This window comes from Sceloporus occidentalis, unplaced genomic scaffold, assembly GCF_023333645.1.
Source record: "Sceloporus occidentalis isolate IW3139 unplaced genomic scaffold, rSceOcc1.0.p SCAF_2, whole genome shotgun sequence".
Taxonomy (NCBI): domain Eukaryota; kingdom Metazoa; phylum Chordata; class Lepidosauria; order Squamata; family Phrynosomatidae; genus Sceloporus; species Sceloporus occidentalis.
In genome coordinates this window covers 233,138,319-233,165,841 of record NW_028316982.1, presented here as the reverse complement: position 1 = coordinate 233,165,841, position 27,523 = coordinate 233,138,319, and the positions used below count along the sequence as shown (strand labels likewise).

The window sequence follows — 27,523 nt, the reverse complement described above, 5'->3', positions numbered from 1 at the left end:
TTAGTGTGCCATCTGAATTGTATTTAGTAACTTGTTTATTAAATTTATATCCTACTTTTCAGCCAAAAATGATATCCAAAGTGATTTATTATAATACAGTCGACCCTTCTTATACACGGATTTTTTATACACGGATTCAAGCATACATGGTTTGAAAATGTTCAAAAAAAGTATAAATTTCAATTATGAAACCTTGATTTTCCAGTTTTTATGAAGGACACCATTTTGCTATGTCATTATATTCAATGAGACTTGAGCATACACGGATTTTGTTATACATGGGAGATCTTGGAACCAAACCCCAGCGTATAACAAGGGTCCACTGTAATAAAATTAAAATACAATAAAAATATCAAAAGATTTAAAAGTACAATTGAAACATATTAATTAAACAAACATATCTGATCAGTTAAAACTCTCTCAATACAGAGTTATACAGCCAAAGGCCTTCTGAAGAAAGGCTTTTGCCTGCCAATGGAAGGATACTAGGGAGAGAAGAGTATCTCTATTAAAAGAAATATTTCTGTGTCATTTACTGAATATCTTGCATGATCTTGGCTTCTCAGAAGTAATCTGAGATTCCTTTTTAAAAATTGCCCATCTTAGGTTATTTTAAAAGTAAACTGCTGTATTTATTTTTAACCTGTCTATTGGTTTCTCTCCATCTATCCCTTATATTTCCATCCTTAATTTTAATAAGTCATCTTTATTCAGAACCTTGGATTTCATTGTGTAGTTCTGACTCCTTGGGTGTTTGCCTTCCAGTCTGTGCTTTCATGGCACACACTAGACCAAGGGGTGGTAAGGGAACCATGAGAGCCAGTGTGGTGTAGTGGTTTGAGCATTGGACTATGACTCTGGAAAAAGAAAAGAGAAAGAAGGAAAGAAAGAAAGAAAGAAAGAAAGAAAGAAAGAAAAGCAAATTTTTGTTTATGATTATATAAGCTTGTTTCTAAAAGCCTGGCAAATGATCTTTTGTTACTTTGCCCAGCCTCTTCTCGAAGTTAGTTTGTCCTTTCCTTTCATTTCCTGACTCTAGGTTAGAAGGCATTGATAATTTCTTCAGTTGTCAAGATACATACAGTATTCATGAATAGTTTCCAACTATGGCTCATCTTCCATTGTGTTGTTCATTATTCTAAGATCTTCAAAAGATTTTCAGGCACATTTCTTTTTGAAAGAATGAAAGCCGAAGAAGTACATTCTCTAAAAAAACACAACTCCTTTACCTTTTGAAGGCACAAAATTGCCGGTATAGAAGTGGTAGGAGAGAAGGCTATAGTTAATCCTAACTAGAGTAGACCACTGAATCAGTTCTTGAATGATAAATCAATATCCAGGTAAATCCCAGTGATTCAGTGGACCAACTCTAGTGAGCACTAACCATAGGATTCAGGCCACTGTATTTGTGAAAAGTGTAAAGTTGTTCTCTTCTTTTATTTATATCCTACTTTCAGTTCCTTTACTTGTGTCTCCTTGATGTCATAATGCAAGGTCACATTTTAGAATTTTGGCTTCCAAGAAGGGATAAGCTGAACCTACCTGCATTAAAATTTAATTTTAGACTCCTAACAATAATTTAGAAAGTTTGAATATACAGATGTTGAAGATGCAAATTATTTCTTCAAAATATTTTAACTCCCTTTCAAGACACAGACTCGAAGAAAAGAAAACTAGTAAAAGGAAAATAAAGGAGAGAAAAAGAAAAGAAAAGGAAGATTAGGAAGTAAAGAGGTAAAGAGCGAAAGAAATGACTTGTATATAGATATATGTAAAGGAAGGATGATGATTGTAAAGGAAAATCGAAAGAGTAATATGTAATCTATAAAGCACTATATAGGTTGGAAGTACTACGATGTGTACAGGGGGAAGGGGAGGGGACGGAGGGTAAGGGTAAGAGGGTGGGTGGGGGGTTTAAGGGGGGAAAGGGAGGGAAGGGAATGGGATAAGGGAAGGTATAGATGATATGTATGATCTTTTATTGATGATTACTGAAAATAAGGATGTAAAGAAAAGAAAAACCAAATAAAAATAAAATTTAAAAAAAAGTGTTTTAAAATAAAAAAATTAAATGATAAAATATGAGATATTGTTAAGTGAAACAACAAAATAAAACCTTTACAATAAGAAAAGCAGTTGTTCAACACAAAATTTATTTTACAAGTAGCCAGGGACCTCCATTCACTGAACAGCAGAATGGAATATAGATCTATCGTGGCCATTTTAAAACAATCAGCAAGAGAGTCATTCACATTCTGTTCACCATCCAAGGAGATCTTACCAGTAGATTCATACACAGTGCCTCCATGATTGATTATGGGATATGTTCATATTGATGACAACTCTCTGACAGAGAAGGCTAAACATTTCACAAAACTAAAAATCCCAGAATTGCAGAGCATTGAGCCATAACAATGAAAGCAGTATCAAACTGCATTAATTCTGCAGTGCGGATGCAGTCTTTGGTCTTCAAACATGATTGTCAGTGGACCCAATAAGATGTTGGCTAGTCTTGTAGCTGGTCTGGAATCAGTGTAATGTGCTCAAATCACCTAACTGCAAGCAAACAGGGGACTACTTGGCTGAAGCTGCAGAACCAAAGGTCATATGTAGACTATGTTAGTCCAGGGTAGATGTAACTATGGCAGTCATCCCAGTATATTCAGCTTCAGACTGCAAATCATATACCATATATTGTTTTCTATTTGTAGCCAGTGGCATTTCCGCCCCTGGTGTCACCTGGTGTGGGGCTTCCAGGCAGGAGGCAGGGCTTCAGATGGGGTGGGGCTTTCATGGACACTTGCCCCTTCTCTGCTGCTGGCACTCCTGCTTTCCTTCCTTCCTCTCCCTCCCCAAACTGGCTGCTGACCAGACTTCCTGCCAGAGAAGCAGCTGGTCGCTTGTCTTCTGAATAGACTAGAAAGCTGGGACAAAGCTAACAAAATGAAATTCAACACATAGAAATGTAAGGTACTGCACTTAGGGCGGAAAAATAAAATGCACAGTTATAGGATGGGGGACACCTGGGTGAACAAGACTACATGTGAAAGGGGTCTAGGAGTCCAAGTAGACCACAAATTGAACATGAATCAACAGTGTGATGCAGCATCTAAAAAGGCCAATGCAATTTTAGGCTGCATCAATAAAAGTATAGTGTCTAGATCAAGAGAAGTAATAGTGCCACTATATTCTGCTCTGGTCAGGCCCCACCTGAAATATTGTGTCCAGTTCTGGGGACCACAATTCAAAAAGGACATTGAGAAACTGGAGCATGTCCAAAGGAGAGCGATTAAAATGGTGAAGGGTCTGGAAACCATGTCCTATGAGGAACGACTTACAGAGCTGGGGATGTTTAGCCTGAAGAAAAGAAGGTTAAGAGGTGATATGATAGCCCTGTTTAAATATTTGAAGGGATGACTCATTGAGGAGGGAGCAAGCTTGTTTCCTGCTGCTCCAGAAAACAGGACTTGGAACAATGGATGCAAACTACAGGAAAAGAGATTCCAGCTCAACATTAGGAGGAACTTCCTGACAGTAAGGGCTGTTTGACAATGGAACACACTCCCTCAGAGTGTGGTGGAGTCTCCTTCTTTGGAGGTCTTTAAACAGAGGCTGGATGGCCTCCTGTCAGGGATGCTTTGATTGAGATTTCCTGCATGGCAGGGGGTTGGACTGGATGGCCCTAGTGATCTCTTCCAACTCTATGATTCTATGATTCTGTGGAAGTGCCAGCTGCTGCACCCCTTGCTAGGGACCCAGGGACTCCACCCACCTCCACATTCCCCTGCCATCATGTGTGCACAGTGTTGGAAAGGAACTCACTAAGGAGCATTTGGGAGGACTGCATTTGGTCCTCTCCTTTGCTGCTAAAGTGCTGCTGTTCTGATGCCTATGCTGCCACTGCACCGTTCCCGTCATCAGGAGAGTGGTGTCATGGCAGAAGGTTGAGGAGAACGCACTCACTGGAGCAGTCCTCCCCCTCCAGCTGGAGGAGGGCCCAACCAGGTGTCACCTCCCCTTTTGGGGTGTCACTCGGTGCTGCAATCATTGCCTTGGGACCTGTCTTGTAGGACATTCCTGGAACCCTAGGGGAACACATATTCAGGGCTGGGATTTATGACTTATGTATAAGGAGGTCCAAGGCAAAAGAGAGTCCATTGGCAAATCTTCAATATGATGCGTTTTATTTAAAAGGGAAATATACACATGCACATACACACAACCTCGCACACTCACAAGAACTAGAGAAGTGAAACAGAGAAGGCTTTATACCTGGTGGTGCAGTGGTTAAATGCCTGTACTGCAGCCATTCACTCAAAACCACAAGGTTGCGAGTTCAAGACCAGCAAAAGGGCCCAAGCTCGACTCAGGCTTGCATCCTTCCGAGGTTGCTAAAATGAGTACCCAGACTGTTGGGGGCAAATTAGCTTACTTGCTAATTAGCTTACTTGCTGTTCACCGCTATGATCTTTGGAATAGCGGTATATAAATAAAACAAATTATTATTATTATTATACAACACCTGATTGGATGCTGCTTTTCTTGCAGATGGTCTGGAAATGGGAAAGGAAACTCAATTACTCTCAATACAAACAGAGTAAAAGAGGGGTTAGCAAAGTAGAAAACCAGCAGCATCTCTGCCTGCTCCCAAACTAAGCCAATGAACAAAGCAAAGTCTGGGATTTAAATAGATGTTTTGTGCCCTGGGGCACTGATTTGCCCAATGGCCCGATACCTTTTTATATGCATCTATATGTATCTCTGTACTTTGAAGACTGATCTTCCAAGAAAAGGAAGGGAGGGTGTGAAGTAGGCATGTTTCTGAGAAAGGATGACAAGATGGATGGGGTGGTTTACTCCTTCCCATGTCAGATGCCATGCCTTTTGTAATATAACTTTTCTGTTTAACACTTCCTCTATGTGTGTGGGGGCAATCTCCTGGTTGACAGCTCCAGGAATGCTTGCCAGGTACGTGACTTGCCTGCTTCAAGCCTATGGGTTATACAGGGGATGCCCATGATTAGTTGATATCAAAGAGGAGGGGTGGTTTTAGGCCTGCAATGATGGTAACAGTGCGGCCACCCTATCACCCCTAGTGACAGCACTGTTTGTAGTTATCACTGCTAAACTTGTCTCTCCTTCAGCTTTAAACAAAAGTTGTAAACTGACAGAGACCAGAATCTAAAGAATGTCCTCCTGTATGCCTATGTATATACCACCAACCTTCTTCTGAGCCCATAGGCAGTAATGTCTACCACCTCCCACTGGAAGGAGCCATGTGTGTGCATGTATACATGCGTGTATATATATGTATTTCATACAGTGGTTCATATGACAGATTCAAAAAAATTGATTTTTTAAAAAATATTTTTATTTATTTTATTTTTATTTATGCAGCCATAATGCATTTGTGAATCCGTAACCCAAAGAGTAACTTTTCTAAATTCTAATCCATATACTTGTATATTGCTTTCCATGAAATGATGGCTGTGCACGTGAACAATTGTTCTTCATTGTAAATAGTTACTCTTTTGCCAAAAGGAAATAGGATGCCATGACTGTGGCCCATGTGATTAATACATGTGTTTGACACTGGCTCCATACACAAGGACACTACAGTTGAGAACTCAGCCTAGATAATATTTCCTGTTCTGGGAACCTGCTTGATGTGAACCAATTTGAGCATGTTTCATGTATATGGGTTATAATTTATGTTAAGTTGTAAGATGTGTTGAGTTCTCACTTGTGAAAGATGGATTTGTTGCCTTAGCCTATTTTTAACCCAAAGATAAAACATTATTTCCTTTTCTCCAAACTGACATGAGTGACATTCACATCAGCTAAGAGTTGCCCCCCCCCACCATATTATGGAGGTGGGGAGGATGTAACCTATAATGTTTATGAGAATAGTAGACTTGTGGGGGAGGAGTTATGGAAGTAATTCACTCTGCCATTTGTCCACTTGCCAAGCCCAACTTCTGAGCTGATGAAAGAATGCCATTCAAAATGGTAGAAATTACTTTAATTTGTAAATTCCTGTACTGGCACATAAGAAAATGCTGGACAAAGGGCTTATTCTGAAAATTTGTTCATCTCTTGTGCTGTGGGTGGTCATGCACACTTCACAATCTCCTGCTGTCTCTGGGACTTCCACAGTGATTCTCATAGATCATATCTGAAGGGTTCACTGTCATACAACAGAACCTAGACAACCAGCAGTCATGCTGCATTGGCTTTAACCTCAACATATTCCAAACTCACAGACATTGACCTTTTAGTCTCACCAGATAAACTAACTGTCCTTGATCTGCCTGACATGCTTGTCTATAAACCACTTAATCTTCAAGGACAGAGTGTTTTCTCCTAACTCTCTTTGATAAAGTTTGATGATGATAATTTTGGATATTTTATGTTCATTCCAGCTGGAATTTAACAAGGAAACTATAGCATTTGTTTGAAAAATATAGATAGTACAGATCCAATGTTGAATTTAATTTATGTGAAAATCATAGAAGCTGGGGACTCTTTGCAACAGTAGATATTATGGTCTGATCCAGACCGGCGTTTTGCGCCGGCCTGGAACGTAGTAGGGTTGCCCTGGTAAAAAGCAAAATGACTGGGCCCCAGGTTAACTCTACTCTGAATGCCTTGACAGGGATACAAATATATAGATGTGGGCATTCTAAATTATTGTGAATATGTATTCAATTTTGTATAATTCAAATTGTACTCTATTAACTAAATGATAGTAAAAGGCAATTGTTACTGATAGCACAGATATGGAGAACTCTAAGGATGTTGGGATCCAACAACAATATTGCTTTGAAAGCATTCAAAGCAATGTACAATAGGCCTTTCCCCTCATTTACCTGTCCAGACATATATATGTTGTTCATTTGTGGTATATCAGAAACCAACATCTTCCTATTTTCTGAGTTGTTTGCTTGCCTGAATGCAATGGTTTCTTGTCACAACAAACTAGACAAATGGTTCTTGGTGGTGGTTCCCCATCCTTCCTCTGTGTGAGGGCTGTAGCACAAAAATAACAAAAGCATGCTTGGAAAAATAACCTTTTCTTCTGTTTTGACTATTACTTTCCAGCTCAGGCCTGTACGGGTCTTATAACTGATGCTCTTAATTGCCCAATGGAGAGACAGAGAATACAATGTGAAGCTCCTGCTCTCTAAAGGCTTTAGAATAGCAGATGTCAGTAGGGATCCAATTCTGAAATACACTGAATGTTGTTGTGAAGGAGTGAGATTAGCTAGCATTGCAAAACAAACCTGAAACTAAGAGGATCTTTTCTCTAATCTTGGCATGTAAGAAGATGAGGCACTTAAAACAATGTTATGTTAAATCAATTTTTGTCGTTTCTTAAGCCTGTGCTTATATTAGGTTAACAAGATGGAATCCCAGCCCATTTTGTTTTCCCTGGAGCTATTTTTAAGGGAAGCATTTCACATTACGCCACAATCATTTACCCTCAATAGCCACAAGCTTCACTGATGGCTGCATACTAATCATAGCAACTCATGGTTGCATGCTCTTTGGTTTCTTTATACATCAGTTATTCAGAGCCTCTTGAGGATTAATTTTGGAGAAAATCTTTCAAGCCTGAGACTCCTGTTTCTGAACCATGGTGACCTTTTGCTAAAACTTCCACAATGAAGATGTTAGCCCAAATTAATGTGGGCTCAGATTGCAGATTGTTACAAAAGTAGGGATTCTGCTTTGGCAGGCAATGGATAGCCTCTCTCTCAACCTCACTGTAACACTGATAATTGTGAAAAGATACTGAAAAAGTGTCAGGCTGATCAAGGGAGGGCTGGAAGATTAAGAGCTCTGGTGTTACACTAGACACATCTTTGAAACATTCTGTTGCACAGAATGTTATTCCTGATGTTTTGCCTGCATCTGTGGCTGGCATCTTCAGAGGGTGATGGCATGGAAGTCTGTGGGGTATACACTGGTGCCTCGGGATACGAAATGATCGGCTTATGAAATTTCCGGGATACGAAAAAGTTGGATTGGGGAAAACTGTTCCGGGTTACGAAATATTTTTCGGGTTACGAAATTCATTTCGGCGCGAAATTCAAATGATGCAAAGTGCAGCTACAGGCTTTCCAGGGCTTTCCAGGGCTAACGGAAAGCTAAGGGGGCTGGGTTAGGGGTTAGCTTTGGCGCGAATTTTGAATTTCGTTAGCAGCAGTGATTGGCTTGAGAAATCAAGCTGATCATCTGGATTGGCTAACGAAATTGGGGGGGTGGCCTGGCTTCAGAAACAAAAGCCGGCCTCCATTGATCTGGCCCCTTTGTCTGGCCTTGTGGACTGTGTGAGGAAGAGTTTCTTCTGAGCTCTAACTCTTGGTTCCACTGTTGGTCTGGACTTTTCCTGGCTTTCTGCCTTTGGACTTGTTCTGCCTTTGCCAGGTGTACTCTTCGGATCAAGATCGGCCATCAGGAATTTCTCTACAGGTAGGTGGATGGATTTTTACCTTCTTCTTGTGGGGTGAGACAGTGTGAGCATGCTTTTGCTGTGTGGATTATGGGCTTGGGGTTCTGGCTTGCTTTTTTTTTTTTTCTTTGCTGTTTTCAAAGTGTGGAGTGTGGGTTTTAAAACTTTGGCTATGGTCCCATGTGGGCCAGGGAGTCTCACCATAGGGTGGCATGTTCTGATTTGTGGATTATGGGCTTGGGGTTCTGGCTTGCTTTTTTTTTTCTTTTCTTTGCTGTTTTCAAAGTGTGGAGTGTGGGTTTTAAAACTTTGGCTATGGTCCCATGTGGGCCAGAGAGTCTCACCATAGGGTGGCATGTTCTGATTTGTGGATTATGGGCTTGGGGTTCTGGCTTGCTTTCTTCATGGCAGTGCTGTTTTCAAAGTGTGGAGTGTGGGTTTTAAAACTTTGGCTATGGTCCCATGTGGGCCAGGGAGTCTCACCATAGGGTGGCATGTTCTGATTTGTGGATTATGGGCTTGGGGTTCTGGCTTGCTTTTTTTTTTTTTTTTCTTTGCTGTTTTCAAAGTGTGGAGTGTGGGTTTTAAAACTTTGGCTATGGTCCCATGTGGGCCAGGGAGTCTCACCATAGGGTGGCATTTGCAGATTGGGGGGTTTTGGCCTATGGGTTTGTGTTCTGGGGTGCTTTGGCCATGGCTGTGATGATTTGAGAGTGTGGGGTGTGAGTTTTGCAAGTTTGGCCTTGATTTGATGTGGGCCAGAGAGTGTGACCTTGGAGTTGCATTTTCAGATTTAGGGGTTTTGGCCTATGGGTTTGTGTTCTGGGGTGCTTTGGCCATGGCTGTGATGATTTGAGAGTGTGGGGTGTGAGTTTTGCAAGTTTGGCCTTGATTTGATGTGGGCCAGAGAGTGTGACCTTGGAGTTGCATTTTCAGATTTGGGGTTTCTGGCCTTTGAGTTTGTGTTCTGGGGTGCTTTGGTCATGGCTGTGATGATTTGAGAGTGTGGGATGTGAGTTTTGCATGTTTGGCCTTGATTTGATGTGGGCCAGAGAGTGTGACTTTGGGGTTGCATTTTTAGATTTGGGGTTTCTGGCCTTTGAGTTTGTGTTCTGGGGTGCTTTGGTCATGGCTGTGATGATTTGAGAGTGTGGGATGTGAGTTTTGCATGTTTGGCCTTGATTTGATGTGGGCCAGAGAGTGTGACTTTGGGGTTGCATTTTTAGATTTGGGGTTTCTGGCCTTTGAGTTTGGGTTCTGGGGTGCTTTGGCCATGGCTGTGATGATTTGAGAGTGTGGGGTGTGAGTTTTGCAAGTTTGGCCTTGATTTGATGTGGGCCAGAGAGTGTGACCTTGGAGTTGCATTTTCAGATTTGGGGTTTCTGGCCTTTGAGTTTGTGTTCTGGGGTGCTTTGGTCATGGCTGTGATGATTTGAGAGTGTGGGATGTGAGTTTTGCATGTTTGGCCTTGATTTGATGTGGGCCAGAGAGTGTGACTTTGGGGTTGCATTTTTAGATTTGGGGTTTCTGGCCTTTGAGTTTGTGTTCTGGGGTGCTTTGGTCATGGCTGTGATGATTTGAGAGTGTGGGATGTGAGTTTTGCATGTTTGGCCTTGATTTGATGTGGGCCAGAGAGTGTGACCTTGGAGTTGCATTTTCAGATTTGGGGTTTCTGGCCTTTGAGTTTGTGTTCTGGGGTGCTTTGGTCATGGCTGTGATGATTTGAGAGTGTGGGATGTGAGTTTTGCATGTTTGGCCTTGATTTGATGTGGGCCAGAGAGTGTGACTTTGGGGTTGCATTTTTAGATTTGGGGTTTCTGGCCTTTGAGTTTGTGTTCTGGGGTGCTTTGGTCATGGCTGTGATGATTTGAGAGTGTGGGATGTGAGTTTTGCATGTTTGGCCTTGATTTGATGTGGGCCAGAGAGTGTGACCTTGGAGTTGCATTTTCAGATTTAGGGGTTTTGGCCTATGGGTTTGTGTTCTGGGGTGCTTTGGCCATGGCTGTGATGATTTGAGAGTGTGGGGTGTGAGTTTTGCAAGTTTGGCCTTGATTTGATGTGGGCCAGAGAGTGTGACTTTGGGGTTGCATTTTTAGATTTGGGGTTTCTGGCCTTTGAGTTTGGGTTCTGGGGTGCTTTGGTCATGGCTGTGATGATTTGAGAGTGTGGGGTGTGAGTTTTGCAAGTTTGGGCCAGAGAGTGTGACCATGGGGGTGGGGGTGGTTTCCAATTGTGGCTTTTGCTCAGTGCCTGTGCCTTTTGTCCTTTTTAGGCTTGAGCTATGGCTCCCAAGAAAGCCACAGATAAAAGCGGCGGTGAGAAAAAGAAGAGGGCTCCCTTGTCCTTGGAGGACAAGAAGGAAATCATCGCCAAGCACGAGAGGGGCGTGCGCTTGGTGGACATTGCCAAGGAGTATGGACGAAACCCTTCGACAATTGGCACTGTCCTCAAGCAGAAGGAGGCCATCAGAGCCGTTGTGGCTCCAGCGAAAGGCGTGACAACGATTGCCAAGCAGAGGACACCGAAGCACGAGGAGATGGAGCGCCTGCTGCTCCTCTGGATTAAGGAAAAGGAGCGAGTCGGGGACACTGTGACCACCTCGGTCATCTGTGAGAAGGCCACCACCATTTTCGAAGACCTGGCCAGCAAGGAGGCAGGTGAAGGAACTTCTTCCCAGGAGGAGCCAGCCACCCCGGAATTCAAAGCATCACGTGGCTGGTTTGAAAGGTTCAAGAGGAGGACCGGGATCCACTCTGTCGTCCGTCACGGCGAGGCGTCCAGCGCAGACCACCAGGCCGCCGAAGCATTTGTCATCGAGTTCAAGGCCATGGTGGAGGAGGAAGGCTACGTCCCGCAGCAAGTGTTCAATTGCGACGAGACGGGCCTCTTATGGAAGAAGATGCCTCGCCGCACCTACATCAGCCAGGAGGAGAGGAGATTGCCAGGCCACAAGCCTATGAAGGACCGCTTCACACTTGCGTTGTGTGCCAATGCCAGCGGGGACTGTAAGGTCAAGCCCCTGTTGGTGTACCACTCTGAAAATCTAAGGGCCTTCAAGGCACACAACATTCAGAAGGACAGGTTGCCAGTGATGTGGCGTTCCAATGGCCGCGCATGGGTCACACGCCTCTTTTTCGTGGAGTGGATCAACAGTGTCTTCGCCCCGACTGTGAAGCGGTACCTGGAGGAAGAGGATTTGCCCTTGAAGTGCCTCCTCCTCTTGGACAATGCTCCTGCGCACCCGCATGGCCTGGAGAAGGACATCCTTGCAGAGTTCTCCTTCATCAAGGTCCAGTTTCTGCCGCCCAACACGACCTCCCTCTTGCAACCCATGGACCAGCAGGTGATTGCCAACTTCAAGAAGATCTACACCAAGCACCTGTTCAAGCGTTGTTTTGATGTGACGGAGAGCACACAGCTGACCCTTCGAGAGTTCTGGAAGCAGCATTTTGATATCGTCGTGTGCTTGAAGATGGTGGACTTGGCCTGGCAGGAGATCACCAGGCGCAACCTGATTGCTGCGTGGAGGAAGCTGTGGCCTGATGCTTCTTCCTTGGAAGGGTCACAGACCGAGGGTGCTGAGCCAGGTGAAGAAGAAGAGGTTGCTGAGATTGTCTCCATCGCAAGGTCCCTGGGACTCGACGTGGACAACGAGGACGTGGAGGAACTCATCGAGGAGCACAGCGAGGACCTGACAACAGAGGACCTGAAGGCCTTGGCGGCCATGCAACACTCCGCCGTGGATGAGGACGTGCTCCATTTCGACAGGGGCCAGCAGGAGGAGGCTGCGGGGGCATTTTTGCCAACAGCAGAAATTAAAGACATTTTGCGGCAATTCCACAATGTGTCTTCATATGTTGAGAAGCACCACCCTGAGAAGGTGCTCACCAGCCATGCCATTGCACATTTTGATAATGTCTGCCTTAGCCATTTTAAGAACCTGCTTAAGGCCCGGCAAAAGCAGACATCCTTGGACCAGTTCTTCACTAGAGAGGGAGAACCGTCATCCAAGAAGGGAAAAGGTGACCCTTAAAAAAAAGGTGACCCTTAAAAAAAACACCAAATTTTTTTTAAAAAAATTGTTGTTAAACTGGTTAACTTTGTTAAATTGGTTGCATTGGCTAAATTGGCTGAATTGGTTGAATTGGCTAAATTGGCTGAATTGGCTGAATTGGTTGAATTGGGTTGAATTGGGTTGAATTGGGTTGAATTGGTTTAAATTTGGCTTTTTTGGCTGCCCCTCTCCTCCTCCTCCTGCCTCACTCTGAGATGCCAGGACCAGATGCCAAGACCAGCAAAAGATAAGTCAAAAACATTTTTTTTCTTTATCCTTTAGAAACTTTAGAATGGACCTGCCAGTCATTGTTAAGCTCTTTAGTGCCTCAGGCAACTTGTATTGTAGGGTACTTAGCTTAATAGGCCTCTATTGTAACTTTGTTTTGACTTGCAGGTTCAGTCTGAGGTCATAGAACGCATTAGTTATTTTCAATGGAAAAAGCGTTTCGGGTTACGAAATTTTCGGCTTACGAAAGGAATAGCGGAACGAATTAATTTCGTAACCCGAGGTAGCAGTGTATATATATATATACTTGTGTGACCTTTGATTGGGAGGAAATTATTTACATGATAATCTGTGTGTTGATCTGTTGTTGAATGGCAAGGCTTCAAGGTGGGAGGATATGGGAGGTAAAAGTGTGTCTATTTTATTAGCAAGCCATTGTCTGCGGGGGGGACCCCTGGCCCAGGGTGGTGTTCATTTGCATGAACTGAGTCTCCAGTTTGGTGTTCTTCAGGACTGGTAGTCAAACTTTACCTTCAGTGTTTCTTCTTTCCTGTTCAAGTTGTCCAGGTGTTTGCGGATTTCAATGGCCTTGCCATTCAACAACAGACCAACACACATATTAATATGTAAATTATATATATATACCTCACACACTTCCATGCCACCATCCTCTGAAGATGCCATCCACAGATGCAGGTGAAATGTCAAGAATAAAGTCTTCCAGAACGTGTCCACATAGCCCAGAAAACCCACAGAAAACTATTGAACAGGAGACTTTTCATTTTGGGGACAGTGTCCCAGCAAGAACCAAAAAAACCTGTTTCAGATCACTCTGTAAAAGAGAAGTTTACTCCTAAAGGTAGAAATGTGAATTTGGAAATTCTTCTCCGACCCCAGCTGTTTGGTTGTCAGTGAGGCAAGCCACAATCTTGCCTCACTGACTACAGAGATCCTGTGTCAATGAAAACAAAACTGCTGGGCTTCTGGGTGTGTGAGATGGAATAGTGATGGAAGGTTTGGATCTGAAGAATCCAAAGCCCTTCCCTTTATTGGCATACTTCCAAACCAGCAGAAAATTTATGTCACTCCTGAAGATGGCATAGATTAAATTCTTCCAGCTGCTATCAGTGAGAGTGAATTTTGGGCAGAGGAAGAAAAACATTCCAGAAAAGGGGAGTGGGACACCAAAACACCTCTCTTCCATCCCTCCTTTTCTCCCCACTCCCAAATATCTAAATGACAGCAGAATTGCTCTGTTAAATGGTGTACATAAAGGAGTGTTTGCTGGGGATGATTATGAGGACATAGCGTCTCCTGCGGTAACAAGGAGATGCAGTGTCTTTTACCTAAACTGTTACAGTTAGACTTCAGGTGGGGGATGGTATCAGGGCAAGATAGAAAAACTGATATATCAAAAAAAAAAAAAAAAAAAAAGAGTGACTGGGTGGGGGAACATGTAAATAATAGTTCTCCGCCTGCTGTCTGATGCTGTCTGTGTCATTCACACACCAAGAAAAATAGTTTAGGAAATGTGTACAGTTGAAACAACTGTGCAAAACACACACACACACAAACACACATTTTAGTGCATGTTGGGCAAAGTGTACCCCATCCCCAATGCCCTCTATATCTCCCTGCAATAATACTATATAATTATTGGCGGTGGTGGTGGTTGTAGTAGTAGTAGTAGAAATATTTGTATCCTGTCTTTCCCCCAAAACTGGGACTCAAGGCAGTTTAAAATTTAAAGCCACAATACAGCTAAAAACATATAAAAAGGTAAACATGAAAATAGGATTAAACTTTTGACAATATTAAAATGATTTAAAGATTCATTTAAAAAGATGAAATAAAGTTAAAATGTAAGAACTATTAAAACAGTTGAGTTTAAAACAATAAGGCAGATAAAACTTTGGCAAAATCTCACCAATACATTTGCTTTCAACCATAAGAGACCCAAATTCAGGAAATCCACACAACACCTCTCTTCCAAAAAAGGGGGGTTAGCAATGCCTGAGCTTGAACTATATTTTACAGCATTCCAACTAATCAAATACTTCATTTAATTAAAAAAAGATCAGAGAATACACTGGGTTAACATGGAAATGAATGGCCCACAATCAATCGATCTTTGTTCTTTAACAAACCCACCCCACAAGTAATTAAAAACATTAAAAACCCATGGCTAAAAACATCAGTAAAGATATGGTCAAGATGGAAGCAAGTTCTAGCACCAGATCCATCTGTGATTTCTGTTCCCCTGATAAATTCAAACAATTCCAGGGATGGGAACAACAAGGTGTATATTTTGTCTGAGGCCTTTTTTGCAATGGCAGACCAAAACAATTAACAAACTAACTTTAAATTTAGAGCCATTAAACACTAGTTTGTTTCATCTCTATCAGATAATTGTTTTTATAATCAAATTAAAGGAAATAGGAGGACCACCTAGATCATTTACATTATTTGAAGCATAATGTGTCCCCCCCCCCAAAGCACCAAAGGACTAACATCCTTAATCTACAACTGTTTGATTGAGCACTCTTACCAAAACATCAGTGGCATAGAACTAACCTGGGAAACAGTTTCAAATCTTTCAATTCCCATTTCAGAATGGACTACAGTTTGGTCTTCTACCCCTTTTAAATCAAGATCAACAATGATTAGAGAAAACATATTGAAAATTATTCAGAAGTGGGAATTGACTCCAGTGAAGCTAGCCAGAATGGTTAAAAATGATTCCTCCAAATGTTGGCGTTGTAATTCTAATGGCACATTTCTACACATGTGGCTAGACTACCCCAAAATAAACATATTTTGGCAATTAGCATTTGAACAAATTTCACTGATTACCAGTCAAGAAGTAAAATTATGTCCAGAAATGCTTTTGTTATCAATATATGTAGACCTGTGGTTACTTGAAAAGCTGTCTGACAGAATGGCAAGTTATGCAGGACAATGAAAATCAGGACCTTTCATAGACAAATGGTTCTCAACTCATTGGGAGCTTACCCACCTGACCTAGTATAGGAAATATCATTCCATTTTTGACCAAGATTGTATATCTCTATTCCTCGCTCGCTTTATGACAGAACTTGTTTTAAATGAATTATTTGTAAATTTTTATTGTATTTTACTGTTGTGAATTGTATATTTTATCGGGTTGTAATTCCACCTCAATCCATCTGGGAGAGGCAGGAAAATATAAATAAAATTATTATTATTATTATTATTATTATTATTATTATTATTATTGACTTTGTCAACAATAACAGAAACAAGAGAAAACCTTCATCTCATTTTAACCTTTGGTCGGACAGACAGCATTGGATTTTAAAATGACCACTTACATTGAACAGAACCCTAGAAGGAGACCCATCACATAATTCAAAGTTGTGAGGTGAATTATTTTATTTTGCTTTATTGTTGTGATATGTCTTGTACATAGTTGTTTACTTATAATAATTAAAAAATACAGCACCCTCTGCCCATTCATTTTTTTAATAATCCAATTTCAAATCCTTCCAGAATTAAAAAAAAAAGTATTTGCCTGACAATGGCATTCACTCTGTTATTTGTCTCCCCAGCTGGAGACACAAAACAAAATCCTGCATTATCTCAGTGTAATGTTAATATCTGCTTGGCCCAAGGTGACCCAGTAGTACACAAAAATTACATGATAGGAAGAAGTGTACTTAGAAAGTGAGCCAAATATTGGGGAATTGCAAACATTAGGAAAAGTTCCTCAAAATAAGTATATTGGAGGAATTGAGCCCTGGTGGCACAGTGTTTAAATGTCTGTACTGCAGCCACTCACTCACAAACCACAAGGTTCAATATCAGCTAGGGGCTCAGGCTTCCATCCTTCCGAGGTTGCTAAAATGAATATCCAGCTTGTTGGGGTATTAGACTTTGTAAACCTCTTAGGGAGTGCAAGTGCACTGATAAGTGGTATAGAAATGTACTTGCTATTGCTATATATATGAATTTGGGGGCTTTTCAACAAACCTGATGCAGAAATAGGATAGCATGAAGAAAACAAGAACCTGGGTAGAACAAAATTTGACAGATTCTTCCATCCCTAGTGAGCAAGCAATGTACAACTCTCAATCCACTCAAGTACCAAGTCAAAATCTGATAGTTCATCTCACTATGGCAATGAACTTCTCCTTCTCTGAGGCAGCACAACTGCACTGTGCAAACAAAACAGTTTTAGAAGCCTAGTGGGATAGGAAAGTGGTTTTGTAGTCAAGAACTCTTTAAGCCTAATCTTCATAAACCACAGGGCTGAGGAGCCAGCCTATATTGCTATTCCCAAAGTGTATAGGCTTTTAAAAACAGAATTGGTTCCCATAGCATTATTTTCATGTTATAAACTCAGGATCCCATATATAATAACCCTTTACCTTAATGAAGCTTAGGTCTTAAGAATATTTTTACTTAACTAAGACACATCCAGCAGTTACCAGCATCCTTCATGAATACAAGAGAGCAATAAATATGACAATGAATAATTTATTGCATGGTTGTTCACAATCTTATTTTGAAAGTGAGTCTGAGCTCTTGTCAGCTAAATATATGACTCTTGACAGGCACATGCTATGTACTACTTCCCAAACAAATTTCCCACAGATGAAGTCTTTAAACCAGGAATCTCCTAATTTGGGCATGACTGTCTAATCCCAGTTTATCAAAGATGCAGCAAGTGTAAAGCCATTTGGGAATTAATATTAACAGTACATTCAACTGAGAAATTATAAAGGCGATTAGCCAAATTTGGGAAGTGAAATAGTTCCCAAAAGTGAACACACACCCACAGATTAAGAGTGAGTTTGAAGTGCAACATACTTTTAGAAGAAAGTATGGCACATATTCATCTTTATGTATTACAAGTAATATCACCACTTGTAATATTCTACTTCTGTGCTCTATATTACAAGTGGTGATATTACTTTTAATGCATGACTTCTTGATTGTAAAACAGACATAGCTATGGCCCTTTTCCACATAACATACAGTCAGACCTCCACATTTGCAGGGATTAGGAGTGCAAGACCCTAGCAAAAGTGGAAAACAAACATGAATAACTCTACCCCCCCCCCCCCATTTAACACACACACAAAAGTACAATTTGCAAGTTCAAGCCACCATGGATGCCTTTGAGGTAGCAGGGTTCTTTCCACTGCTGCCCGATACCATTTTAAATAGGCACTGTGAAGAACAGGCGGTTTATTCCTCAGCAAGTATGTTTTCTTGTTTCAGCCAGTCCTTGAGTTTCCACTGTAAGTGTCTTGCATAGAGTTTGCTGATCGTATTGAGAAGGCTAATTGGTCTGTAGGTGCCAGGATTGTTCTTCTTTCCTTTTTAAAATATGGGGATGATGATTGCAAGCCCCCAGTCCTTAGGTGCTCAGCCATAGTCTTCAATGCAGATGTAGAGAGATGTCAGTATAGGGGCTCAGAATTCCAAATTATTTTTAATGGTTTCTGGAGCTACTAAGTCTTCTGCTGGAGCCTTCCCCATTCTTGGTTGGTCTACAAGTTTCTTGATCTCTGCCTCATTGAAGGTGCACAACAACAACAACAACAACAACTGAATTAATACATTTTAAATATAACTTTCTAACGTTCACTGATTGCCAGAACAAAGTGGAGAATGGGTAAAACCAAACCAGATGAGATACTTCCCCTCACTTCCTGTTTGGATCCTCATCATCTCCGCTTCTTCCTGATATATCTTTCCAGTCTCCCACTTTCAGTCCCCATGCCAGATTACAGTTGTGGAGTTTCTGAGTGCATATTTTGATTCTGATTTTCCTTTTAAACCCTACAGCATAGCCTAAAAATACATATTACTCTAGGGATGAGGGTCAGACAGCCACTTCTTAATAACAATCAGTTAGTGCTGTCAAATAAAAAGAATTTGAACAGCTTAGAAGGAAAAAAAGGCCAATCAAATAATGCTCTACACAAATACATAATCATACCCAAGTGCAAGATCATGGTTTTATTCACTATGTATCTTGCAAGTATATATCAGAATAAAAATATTTTTAATTTAGGTTAACAGTAGGCTTACTGTGTTGGAATTGTGCTGCTGCTATTTTGGGGTTTTCCACTGGAGTGTGGATAACATGGCAGTCTGAGGTGGGTGGGATGGTGCAGCATAATGTGAAAATTGTGTTTCAAAATAGTGCATAGACATGTATGTATCTAGGTGGTGGGAGAGAAAATGCATTAATACCTTTGAACATTTTTTTCATACAACAACACAAATATGAACACAAGATATCCCACACTCTAATGGCACCCAGCAGTCTCATGTTTCCTCCCAGACTTTTCTTTCCATTTTCTTCCTGGTTCCCACTGACTTGAAAGAACACTATCCTGAAATGGGAAAAAGAAAGAGAGCAAAGGGGTGATTAAAAACCTTGCTTATTCATACCAGATGGAGACAGTGCAGCCTGGTGACAAGGAGATGGTGTTAGGTGGTAGTGTTGGTCAGGAAAATCTTGGAGGATTCTTTGAAACCCTTTGCTGCTGTCCCCATGAGCAACTGATGGTTTTGATTTGGGGTGGATTTTCTTTTTGCAAGTTTAAAGTTTCAAAGAACAGATAACGAGACCGCTCACAACATTGTGCCATCTCTGAATGAAGGTGAGCAGTCACTCATTTCCATCTTGTCTGCATTGGTGGAAATGCACCTGTGCTGTAGCAGATAACTTGTACCAGTTGGAAGAGTGGCAATAGACAGACGGAAAGCAAAGTACTTGGCCATCTTTTCCCTCTTGACCTTTATAAGTAATCAATTGATAGGTAATTTTTAACTCTCAGTATTTATTTCCTCAGTCTTCTCTTAAGTTTGTCAATCTTAGCTCTCTCTTTAGGCTCAACCAGATTGCCTCCAGTTATCAAAAGTGTACGATTCTTTTTATTTTGATTGTACCTGCATAGTCATAGGTTTGAGAACTGTCCCCACTAGTAATCAATACGTATCATTTCAAACACTGGAGACCCCAGGTGTGGGTTGATGTGGGTGAGGCTGTTGTGGGGGCTAATGGAAGGATGGATGTGGCCAAAAGTGTGCATTGACCTTTCCCCTTTACCTCTATCACCACCTCCTCCTGAGGAGGGAGGTGCCACCATGACAAAGCCTTGTCTCTATGGTGGTGGCCTCTTCCTCTGAGGAAGGCTCTGATCTGACAAATCCTGGAGGGGCATGCGTGCCCCTTCTTACCCACCCATCCACCCATCCCCAGCAAGAGGAGGGCCCAATTGAGTATCACCCCTTTTCTAGGTGTTACCTGATGCAGGCTGAACCCCTCATACCACCCTAATGATGCCACTGATTTTTGAAAATAGTAGGTTAAACTAAACTGACCTGGGGAATGGAAATAAAACATCTTTGGTAACCCAGGAGCTCCCAAGAAATATGTTAGAATAAGGAAAACATCATATGGATCTCCAAAATAAAATCAGTTTGTACAGGATCAAAACCTGAGACTTCCAGAGACTTTTTATTTATCTAGAGATGGCCTTTAATTAGAGAGGGGTAATCACACATAGGGTATTTTGTCCATGATTGTCACCAACATACTTACCCAGATAGAAGCCACCATTAGGGTCATTCATCATCAATTCATTGGGTTCTGTCTCCCATACTATCCCTGTCTAAATTATTTGAAATATTAAATGTAAGTTTTCTCTTTTTTAAACCTTACTACAGACATCCAAAGTAGTTACTTCTGTTTTATATATAGCCATGAACTCAGCAATAGGCTGCTGGACTCTGCAAGCACAAATGCAACGTATCTTTACAAAAACCTCCTCAGCATAGAACGTTTACATGTCAAATAGATGTTAAGTTAGAGAAAGATCTGGTTAAAAAATCTCTGTGTCCCAGAGTCATGCATTATTATGGAGAACCACCCTTGTAAATATAATTGCTTTCTTCAGTAAACAAAGAAGTTCAGTCCATACACAATCTGTGAGATTTGTGTATGTTACTCCTGTGAACATTTTTATGGAGCCTTTCATCAGGCTTAAAACCCTGTGGTCACAACTATGGACAGAATGCTGATGTGCTGATACGACGTCAGCCCCTGCACTTGAGAAGTGTAATTATAATTATGATTTGAACTACAGGTATCAACTTGGAAGCAGTTTTTTAAAAGGTCAACTTAGCTCATTTTGTTCTGAAATTGTTTTCAAACTTAATTGATGTTTGATTAGACTCTGGGAAGAATCTTCCTGAAAAGAATCTGTCAGAGAACTTTGGTGCCACAACAAACTACAAATACCAGGATTTCATATCACTGAGCTATGGCAGTTAAAGTGGTGTCAAACTGTATTATTTCTGCAGTGTAGATACAACTTGAATTAGAAACAGAATCTTTCTTGGTAAGGTAGAAGACATCAGGAAAAGAGGAAGACCACATCCCAGATGGATAGACTCATCAAGGAATTCTCATCCTTTAGTATGCATGACCTAAGCAGGGCTGTTGATGATAGGGTGACTTGGAGATCTCTTAGTTATAGGGTCTCCATAAGCTGAAATCAACTTGATGTCAATTAACAACAACAATGTATATATTTCCCTTTCAAGAAGTGGTTAACAGAGTAATAGTGATTAAAAGCATGAGCTAGCTAGCTATTGCCCTTGCTCAATCACACAAGTTCTTTCATTGACCCCAATTTCCCAATCTGTACTGGCTACATTATATACATTATAGCGAGCCAATTTGAAGAAACACATTTTATTCTCGCCAATTTCAGTGGGATAGTCAGCTCTGGAAGCATTTAATAGTACAGTCCTAGACAATGTCTACTCAGAAGTAAGTCACACTGAGTTCAGTACAGCTTGTTTATTTACTTACTTACTTACTCACTTACTTACTGGATTTATATCTTACCTTTCTTCAGTTATAGGACACAAAGTGGCTTACAATAGAAGTTAAAACAAAATAGCTAAGACAATATATGTGGTACAAATGTTTCAGAAGCATCAAACAATCAATCCAATAGAAACATTAATTTAAAAGAAATAAAAACACACTATCTGAATACACACCCAACTAAAGGTGGTGGCAGGTTTGGGTGTGCAACGCCAGTACCCTGGTGAGATCAAACTCTTCTACCCAAAAAGGCTCTGATGCTGAGTGTAAAGTTCAAAAAGGGGGAAGTTTAATTTAAAGAACAAAAATAAAGAGTTTTCTCCTCCCCAGCTCTAGATAAAAGATACTTTACAATTTGGGTTTCAGCAATCTTCAGGATGTCATCTCTCTGGGTTTGATCTCTTCACTCAATGGAGCTGGTGCATGGTCTTTCAGCTCCTGAATTCTTTGTCTTGAAGTAGGTAACTAATTTCTGGTAACTGATTTGGCTAACATGTAAGAAATGCCCTTTCCGGCTGCCTGGGCCTGTTTGCCACTAAAAGACAGCTCTCTGCCTGCTCACAGCAAAGACTGCTCCAAACTAAAAGCCACAAGCTAAAGCAGAGCATGCTGGGAAAGGGCAAACCAAACCTGGAAAAATGCAGGGGATCCTACAGCTCCTCCCACAACTAATACAATGAATTTTCCTACACTAAAATATTCTATGGCCTGAACCAACATGAAAGAAAATGCAGGGGGAGATTCAAATAGTCCTGGCAGGACATCACACACTACATACATACTACATACTATTTTTTATAAAAAAAAAAATTAGCATCCTGATTGCAGATCCTTCTACCCCAACCACTTAAAAACTGAAGGTCTGTTTGCATAAAGTCTTTGCCTGCCAGAAAGAGAAAGCAGAGAGAAAGCCAACTGAGTGTCTTATTTGTAAGGGAGTTTCATGGCCTGGGAGCAACTACTGAGGATGTTCTTTTTTGGCTCCTCACCAGATAGCCCTATGAAAGCGGTTAGATGGAGAGAAAGCACTTCTGCAAAGATAAAAAGACTTGGACAAGGAAGGTTATATAGGGAGATAAGGGTTTTCAGATAGTCTGGAACTAAACTATATAGGGCTTTATAGGCCATAAGCAACACTTTGAATTGCGCCCAGAAACATACTGATAGCCAGCAAAAGTGTTTCAAGAAGGAAGCTTAGTCACAGGGTTTATTAATTTGAACCAATGTGATTTTTAAAGTGTGTAGCTTTAACTGGATTATGCTCTTATGAAACAACACAAAAAGATAAAACTTGGGGTTCTGACAAGAGCCCCACAAAAGTAATTGAGGGACTATCTTGCTCTTTGCTCTTACTATTAGGCCCAATTTGTTTGAATCAGGTCAACTCTGTGCTTTCTTGTTTTCTTTATTTTCTTTTACTTGATTTTCATCTTCATTTCTTATACAATCATGATGTATTGATCTAAGCGCCAAGGTTTGGATTGGCTTCCATAGAATAATTTCATGGTTTCTTCCCTCACCTTTCAGGTAGCCAATAGTCTGCCTTTGAATGAAACTCCAGACCCCAAATGTTATGGAGAAACATTTTTCCCTTGTAGGTTTTATAGCAAGTATTGATTAAAATGTACTTCAGAGAAATTCCAGTCCATTTAGCAAAGAGAGCAAGCACACAAACCAAGAATGGGAAAGCATATGCACCACTATTAATTTCAGACATGAAGTCTGTTGTCTGACTTCTATGAACTCCTGGCCTTTTGCGTTCAGTTTTGTGGTGTTCACAGAGCTTTGAAACAGCTTCTTTCAGTCTTGTACCCTCCAAATATTTCAGAGTATAACCCCAACCATCCCCAATCAGATTGGTAAAACCTGCATCAAATCATGTATTTTTGTTGTGGTGAATGTCTTTGCTCCATCATTCATTGCTGATACTGATTTTCCTTCTTGATGCATATAGCAAGTAACTTTGGACACACACATATCCATGGCATGAATTTTTCATGCTACATGATAATTATTGCAAGGCCAGGATGGGAAGGAATTGTCTCATCTGATTGTTAAAATCAAAAACAAAAACGCTTTGTATGCCTAGATTTTCCATATACTGAGTCATTCTGCTAGTTTACAAGATGGCTGGTTGCCGCAGCACCCCCAAACAAGTCACCCTCTCACATAATCTTTGCTGCAAAAAATGTGGTTTGTTTTAGAAAGTGCAGGTGCCATGATTTTAACTGCAAGGGGAGGTGAAGCTCTCCAGTGAAAATAAAAGTGGATCCAAACTTCACTCCTACTTAAGTTAAAACCAAACAGAAACATTTTGAGGATGTTTTGGAAAGTTCACATAAGGATACTTTCACCCTTTATTCCTTCACCCACATCAGGAGATGAAACCATCTTAGGGAAGAACACCACTTCTTTAAATCACCTATTGGAGTTAAGACACTCAGATAGGAGAGATACCTCATCCCATTTCTTACACTGCTTCATATTTGATTATGAAAGAATTGTAAAAAAGTAACTCTTTACTTCCCCTTTCCTCAAAAGTAACTAAAGCATTCAGGTTTTTTCTCTCTCTTTAAAACAGATACAAATGCAGTAGTTTGAGGCACACCACAAACCAACACTTGAATCATGTGATATAATAATAATAATAATTTATTTCTATTCCGCCTTTTCCCCATGGAATCAAAGTGGATTACAACAAGAACATTAGATACAAAAAATAATCATACAGTAAACATAAGCTAGAATACAAAACATAAAACTAATGTGTACAGCAAGGAATACACACACACACACACACACACACACACACACACACACAGAATAAAATCCACAATATCAACACAATAAATTAAAATATACCCTAACATAGTTAATCTAACTGTCAAATATCAACTTTCCCCTAGCAGCAAAAAATACAGTTCAATACAAATACCAGGACAATAATAATACAATAGCAGCAGGAGACCATATTCCTCTTCCATCATTTATTGAGGCCACATCTCTGTAACAATACAAGTAGTTAACAATGGCGGGTTACAAACCGCCAAAAAATACGTATGGAATACGTATTAGGGTTAGGAAGGGGCGGTGCTTCCGCACCCCCCTAACCCTAGTACATATTCCATACGTACAACATGGCGGCGCCCCTTCCACATGGGGGCCACCATGTTTACGTATCGGACACTGTGTGTCCGCACGTGTCGCGGCGTCTATGACGTCGCGAGTCCGCCCCTGGTGCCTCGCGACGTCATAGAGGTGCCGCTTAAAGAAGCTCCATTTTGGAGCTTCTTTTTCGGTCCGTGTGGGAGCCACGCCTTGTGGCTGCTGCGGCTCCCGCACGGAGCAAACGGCGGCGGCGGCAGACCGCCTCAAAGCGGCGGTTTATAACCTGCCAATGTATATATACTACAAAAAGAGTGAAATCCCTTAGTAACCTGTGGCATGATATAGTTAGGCCTTCATGAATGATAAAAGGAATTACTTGTAAGTAATGTCAATGAATGCCAGGTGCTGTAGGCTATATTTCAGAGAAAGAAACTGTCAAAGCCACCTCTGGGTTTCCCTTGCCTAAGAAAACTCTATGAAATGCATAGGGTCATCATAACTCAGCAGGTGACTTGAAGGCACATACAAACACACTGAATGTCATCATGTGTAACATGTTACCTCCAAACTCTGTTATCTCTAGGTTCTGGGCAGCTTGGAGTATGTCTTACCAGCATCCCCTGATGTCAAAGGGTCAACTGAATACTCCAGAGGGCTCATAGAATCATAGAGTTGGAAGATAATAATAATTTATTTATTCAGATAGGAGAGAAGAGATTTCCCAACACATACAACTTGAGGTAGAAATAAGAAAGTATTTAGAGAGAATTTATCTCAGGGTGAGGCTATAGCAAGACAGCAGTGGGATGGGATGTAAGAGCGATTTTCCCATAAGCAGGACTCCCAAATATGTAATATGGGCATAAATAATATTAGTATAATTAAAAGAAGGTGAATACACATCAGCATGAAAGGAAGATAAAAGAATCACCAAATGTTCCTGCCTGAAGCTTCCACAACAGAAATAATTATAACAGCCTTAGTGAATACTGTATATACTCATCTATAAGTACAGAAATTTTAGTCAAAAAATGGACTCAGAAAACCTAGGTCGACTTATCCATGGGTCAATGTAAGTACTGTACTTTAACTCTTATCAAAAAGGAAACCATGCCCTGGTAAAAAGTGAGAGCTTAATCTCTTCTCATAGCACCTAAAAGAAGCATCAACCCCCTCTACTATCTCATCCATCCAGCTTTTAGGCCTGTCAACATTTTAAAAGATCTTTAGCATAGTTTTTCTTTGCTTCATCCTTTACATTCTTTATTATATGTTGTTAAATTTTACCCACAACGTATCCACAGGTCATATCAAAATCCATAATTTTTGCCTCAGAACCTGCCCTTGACTTATACATGAGGTCAACTTAGAGCCATGTATACACAGTAAGTTACTATTGTATCTTTCCAGATGTTTCCATAACTCTCACTTTTTGCACACTTTTTGTTGCTGTTCTCATGGAGAGGAAGTGTACTGCTTCAACAACCTATGTTAGTGGAACATTATTATTCATTCTATCATCTGATTCATTGAATGGGTCAACAACACCATTGTGAGAAAGAAAGGACAGTTACACCACAGCAAAGTATAATGTCTCTAAAATGTTGGAGAAGTTCTTCTTCAAAACAAATGAAGAGTGTTGTGAGTTTCCATAATCCCATTGTAAAAACTACAACATGCAACCTACTTATGGTCATCTTCTATTATAGGCTTGATCAAATGCACTCGGAACACAGATTTTAGGAGGATCTAGTAGGTAATGATGGATTATTTTAAATTCTGTGCTGTGGCAACATTTTATAGATAGAATGCATTCATTATTGCAGTTACAGTTTTGTAACACAGAGTTACAGATCAACAACTGTTCTGTATTCAGTAAAACTATGTAGTGTTGGCAGGCGGCGGCGGCGAGAGGAGCACAGCAGGGACCCAGGAGCCCAGGCAGCAACACCAGCCCTCCGCGGGCGGCGGCCAGAGGGAGGAGCAGCAGCGGGGAGGTATTTAGGCCCCCGCACTCACCACCAGCCCTCCGCAGGCGGCGGCGGCGAGAGGAGCACAGCAGGGACCCAGGAACCCAGGCAGCAACACCAGCCCTCCGCGGGCGGCGGCCAGAGGGAGGAGCAGCAGCGGGGAGGTATTTAGGCCCCCGCACTCACCACCAGCCCTCCGCAGGCGGCGGCGGCGAGAGGAGCACAGCAGGGACCCAGGAGCCCAGGCAGCAACACCAGCCCTCCGCGGGCGGCGGCCAGAGGGAGGAGCAGCAGCGGGGAGGTATTTAGGCCCCCGCACTCACCACCAGCCCTCCGCAGGCGGCGGCGGCGAGAGGAGCACAGCAGGGACCCAGGAGCCCAGGCAGCAACACCAGCCCTCCGCGGGCGGCGGCCAGAGGGAGGAGCAGCAGCGGGGAGGTATTTAGGCCCCCGCACTCACCACCAGCCCTCCGCAGGCGGCGGCGGCGAGAGGAGCACAGCAGGGACCCAGGAGCCCAGGCAGCAACACCAGCCCTCCGCGGGCGGCGGCCAGAGGGAGGAGCAGCAGCGGGGAGGTATTTAGGCCCCCGCACTCACCACCAGCCCTCCGCAGGCGGCGGCGGCGAGAGGAGCACAGCAGGGACCCAGGAGCCCAGGCAGTAACACCTATAAAGCCCTGGAATACTTTAGAGCATTCAACTTATTTATTTGTTTATTTATTTTCCTGTATCTTGCTCCAATTGTGCTGCAGAAAACAGAGGAGCAAGCGACTGGTGATAAGGAGGACTCTCCTTATTCATCATTTTCCCTCCAAC

General features: G+C 41.7%; 1 protein-coding gene across 1 annotated transcript; it reads left to right on the top strand.

Moving 5' to 3' along the window:
- The first annotated feature begins 8,451 nt into the window (after positions 1 to 8,451).
- LOC149319809 (putative CENPB DNA-binding domain-containing protein 1) lies at positions 8,452 to 27,017 on the top strand. The gene is made up of 3 exons (XM_089508452.1): positions 8,452 to 8,475; positions 10,728 to 11,315; positions 26,637 to 27,017. The coding sequence occupies exons 2-3, from the start codon at positions 10,737 to 10,739 to the stop codon at positions 27,015 to 27,017; spliced, it is 960 nt and encodes a 319-aa protein (XP_089364578.1). The 5' UTR covers positions 8,452 to 8,475; positions 10,728 to 10,736.
- Positions 27,018 to 27,523: the final 506 nt, after the last annotated feature.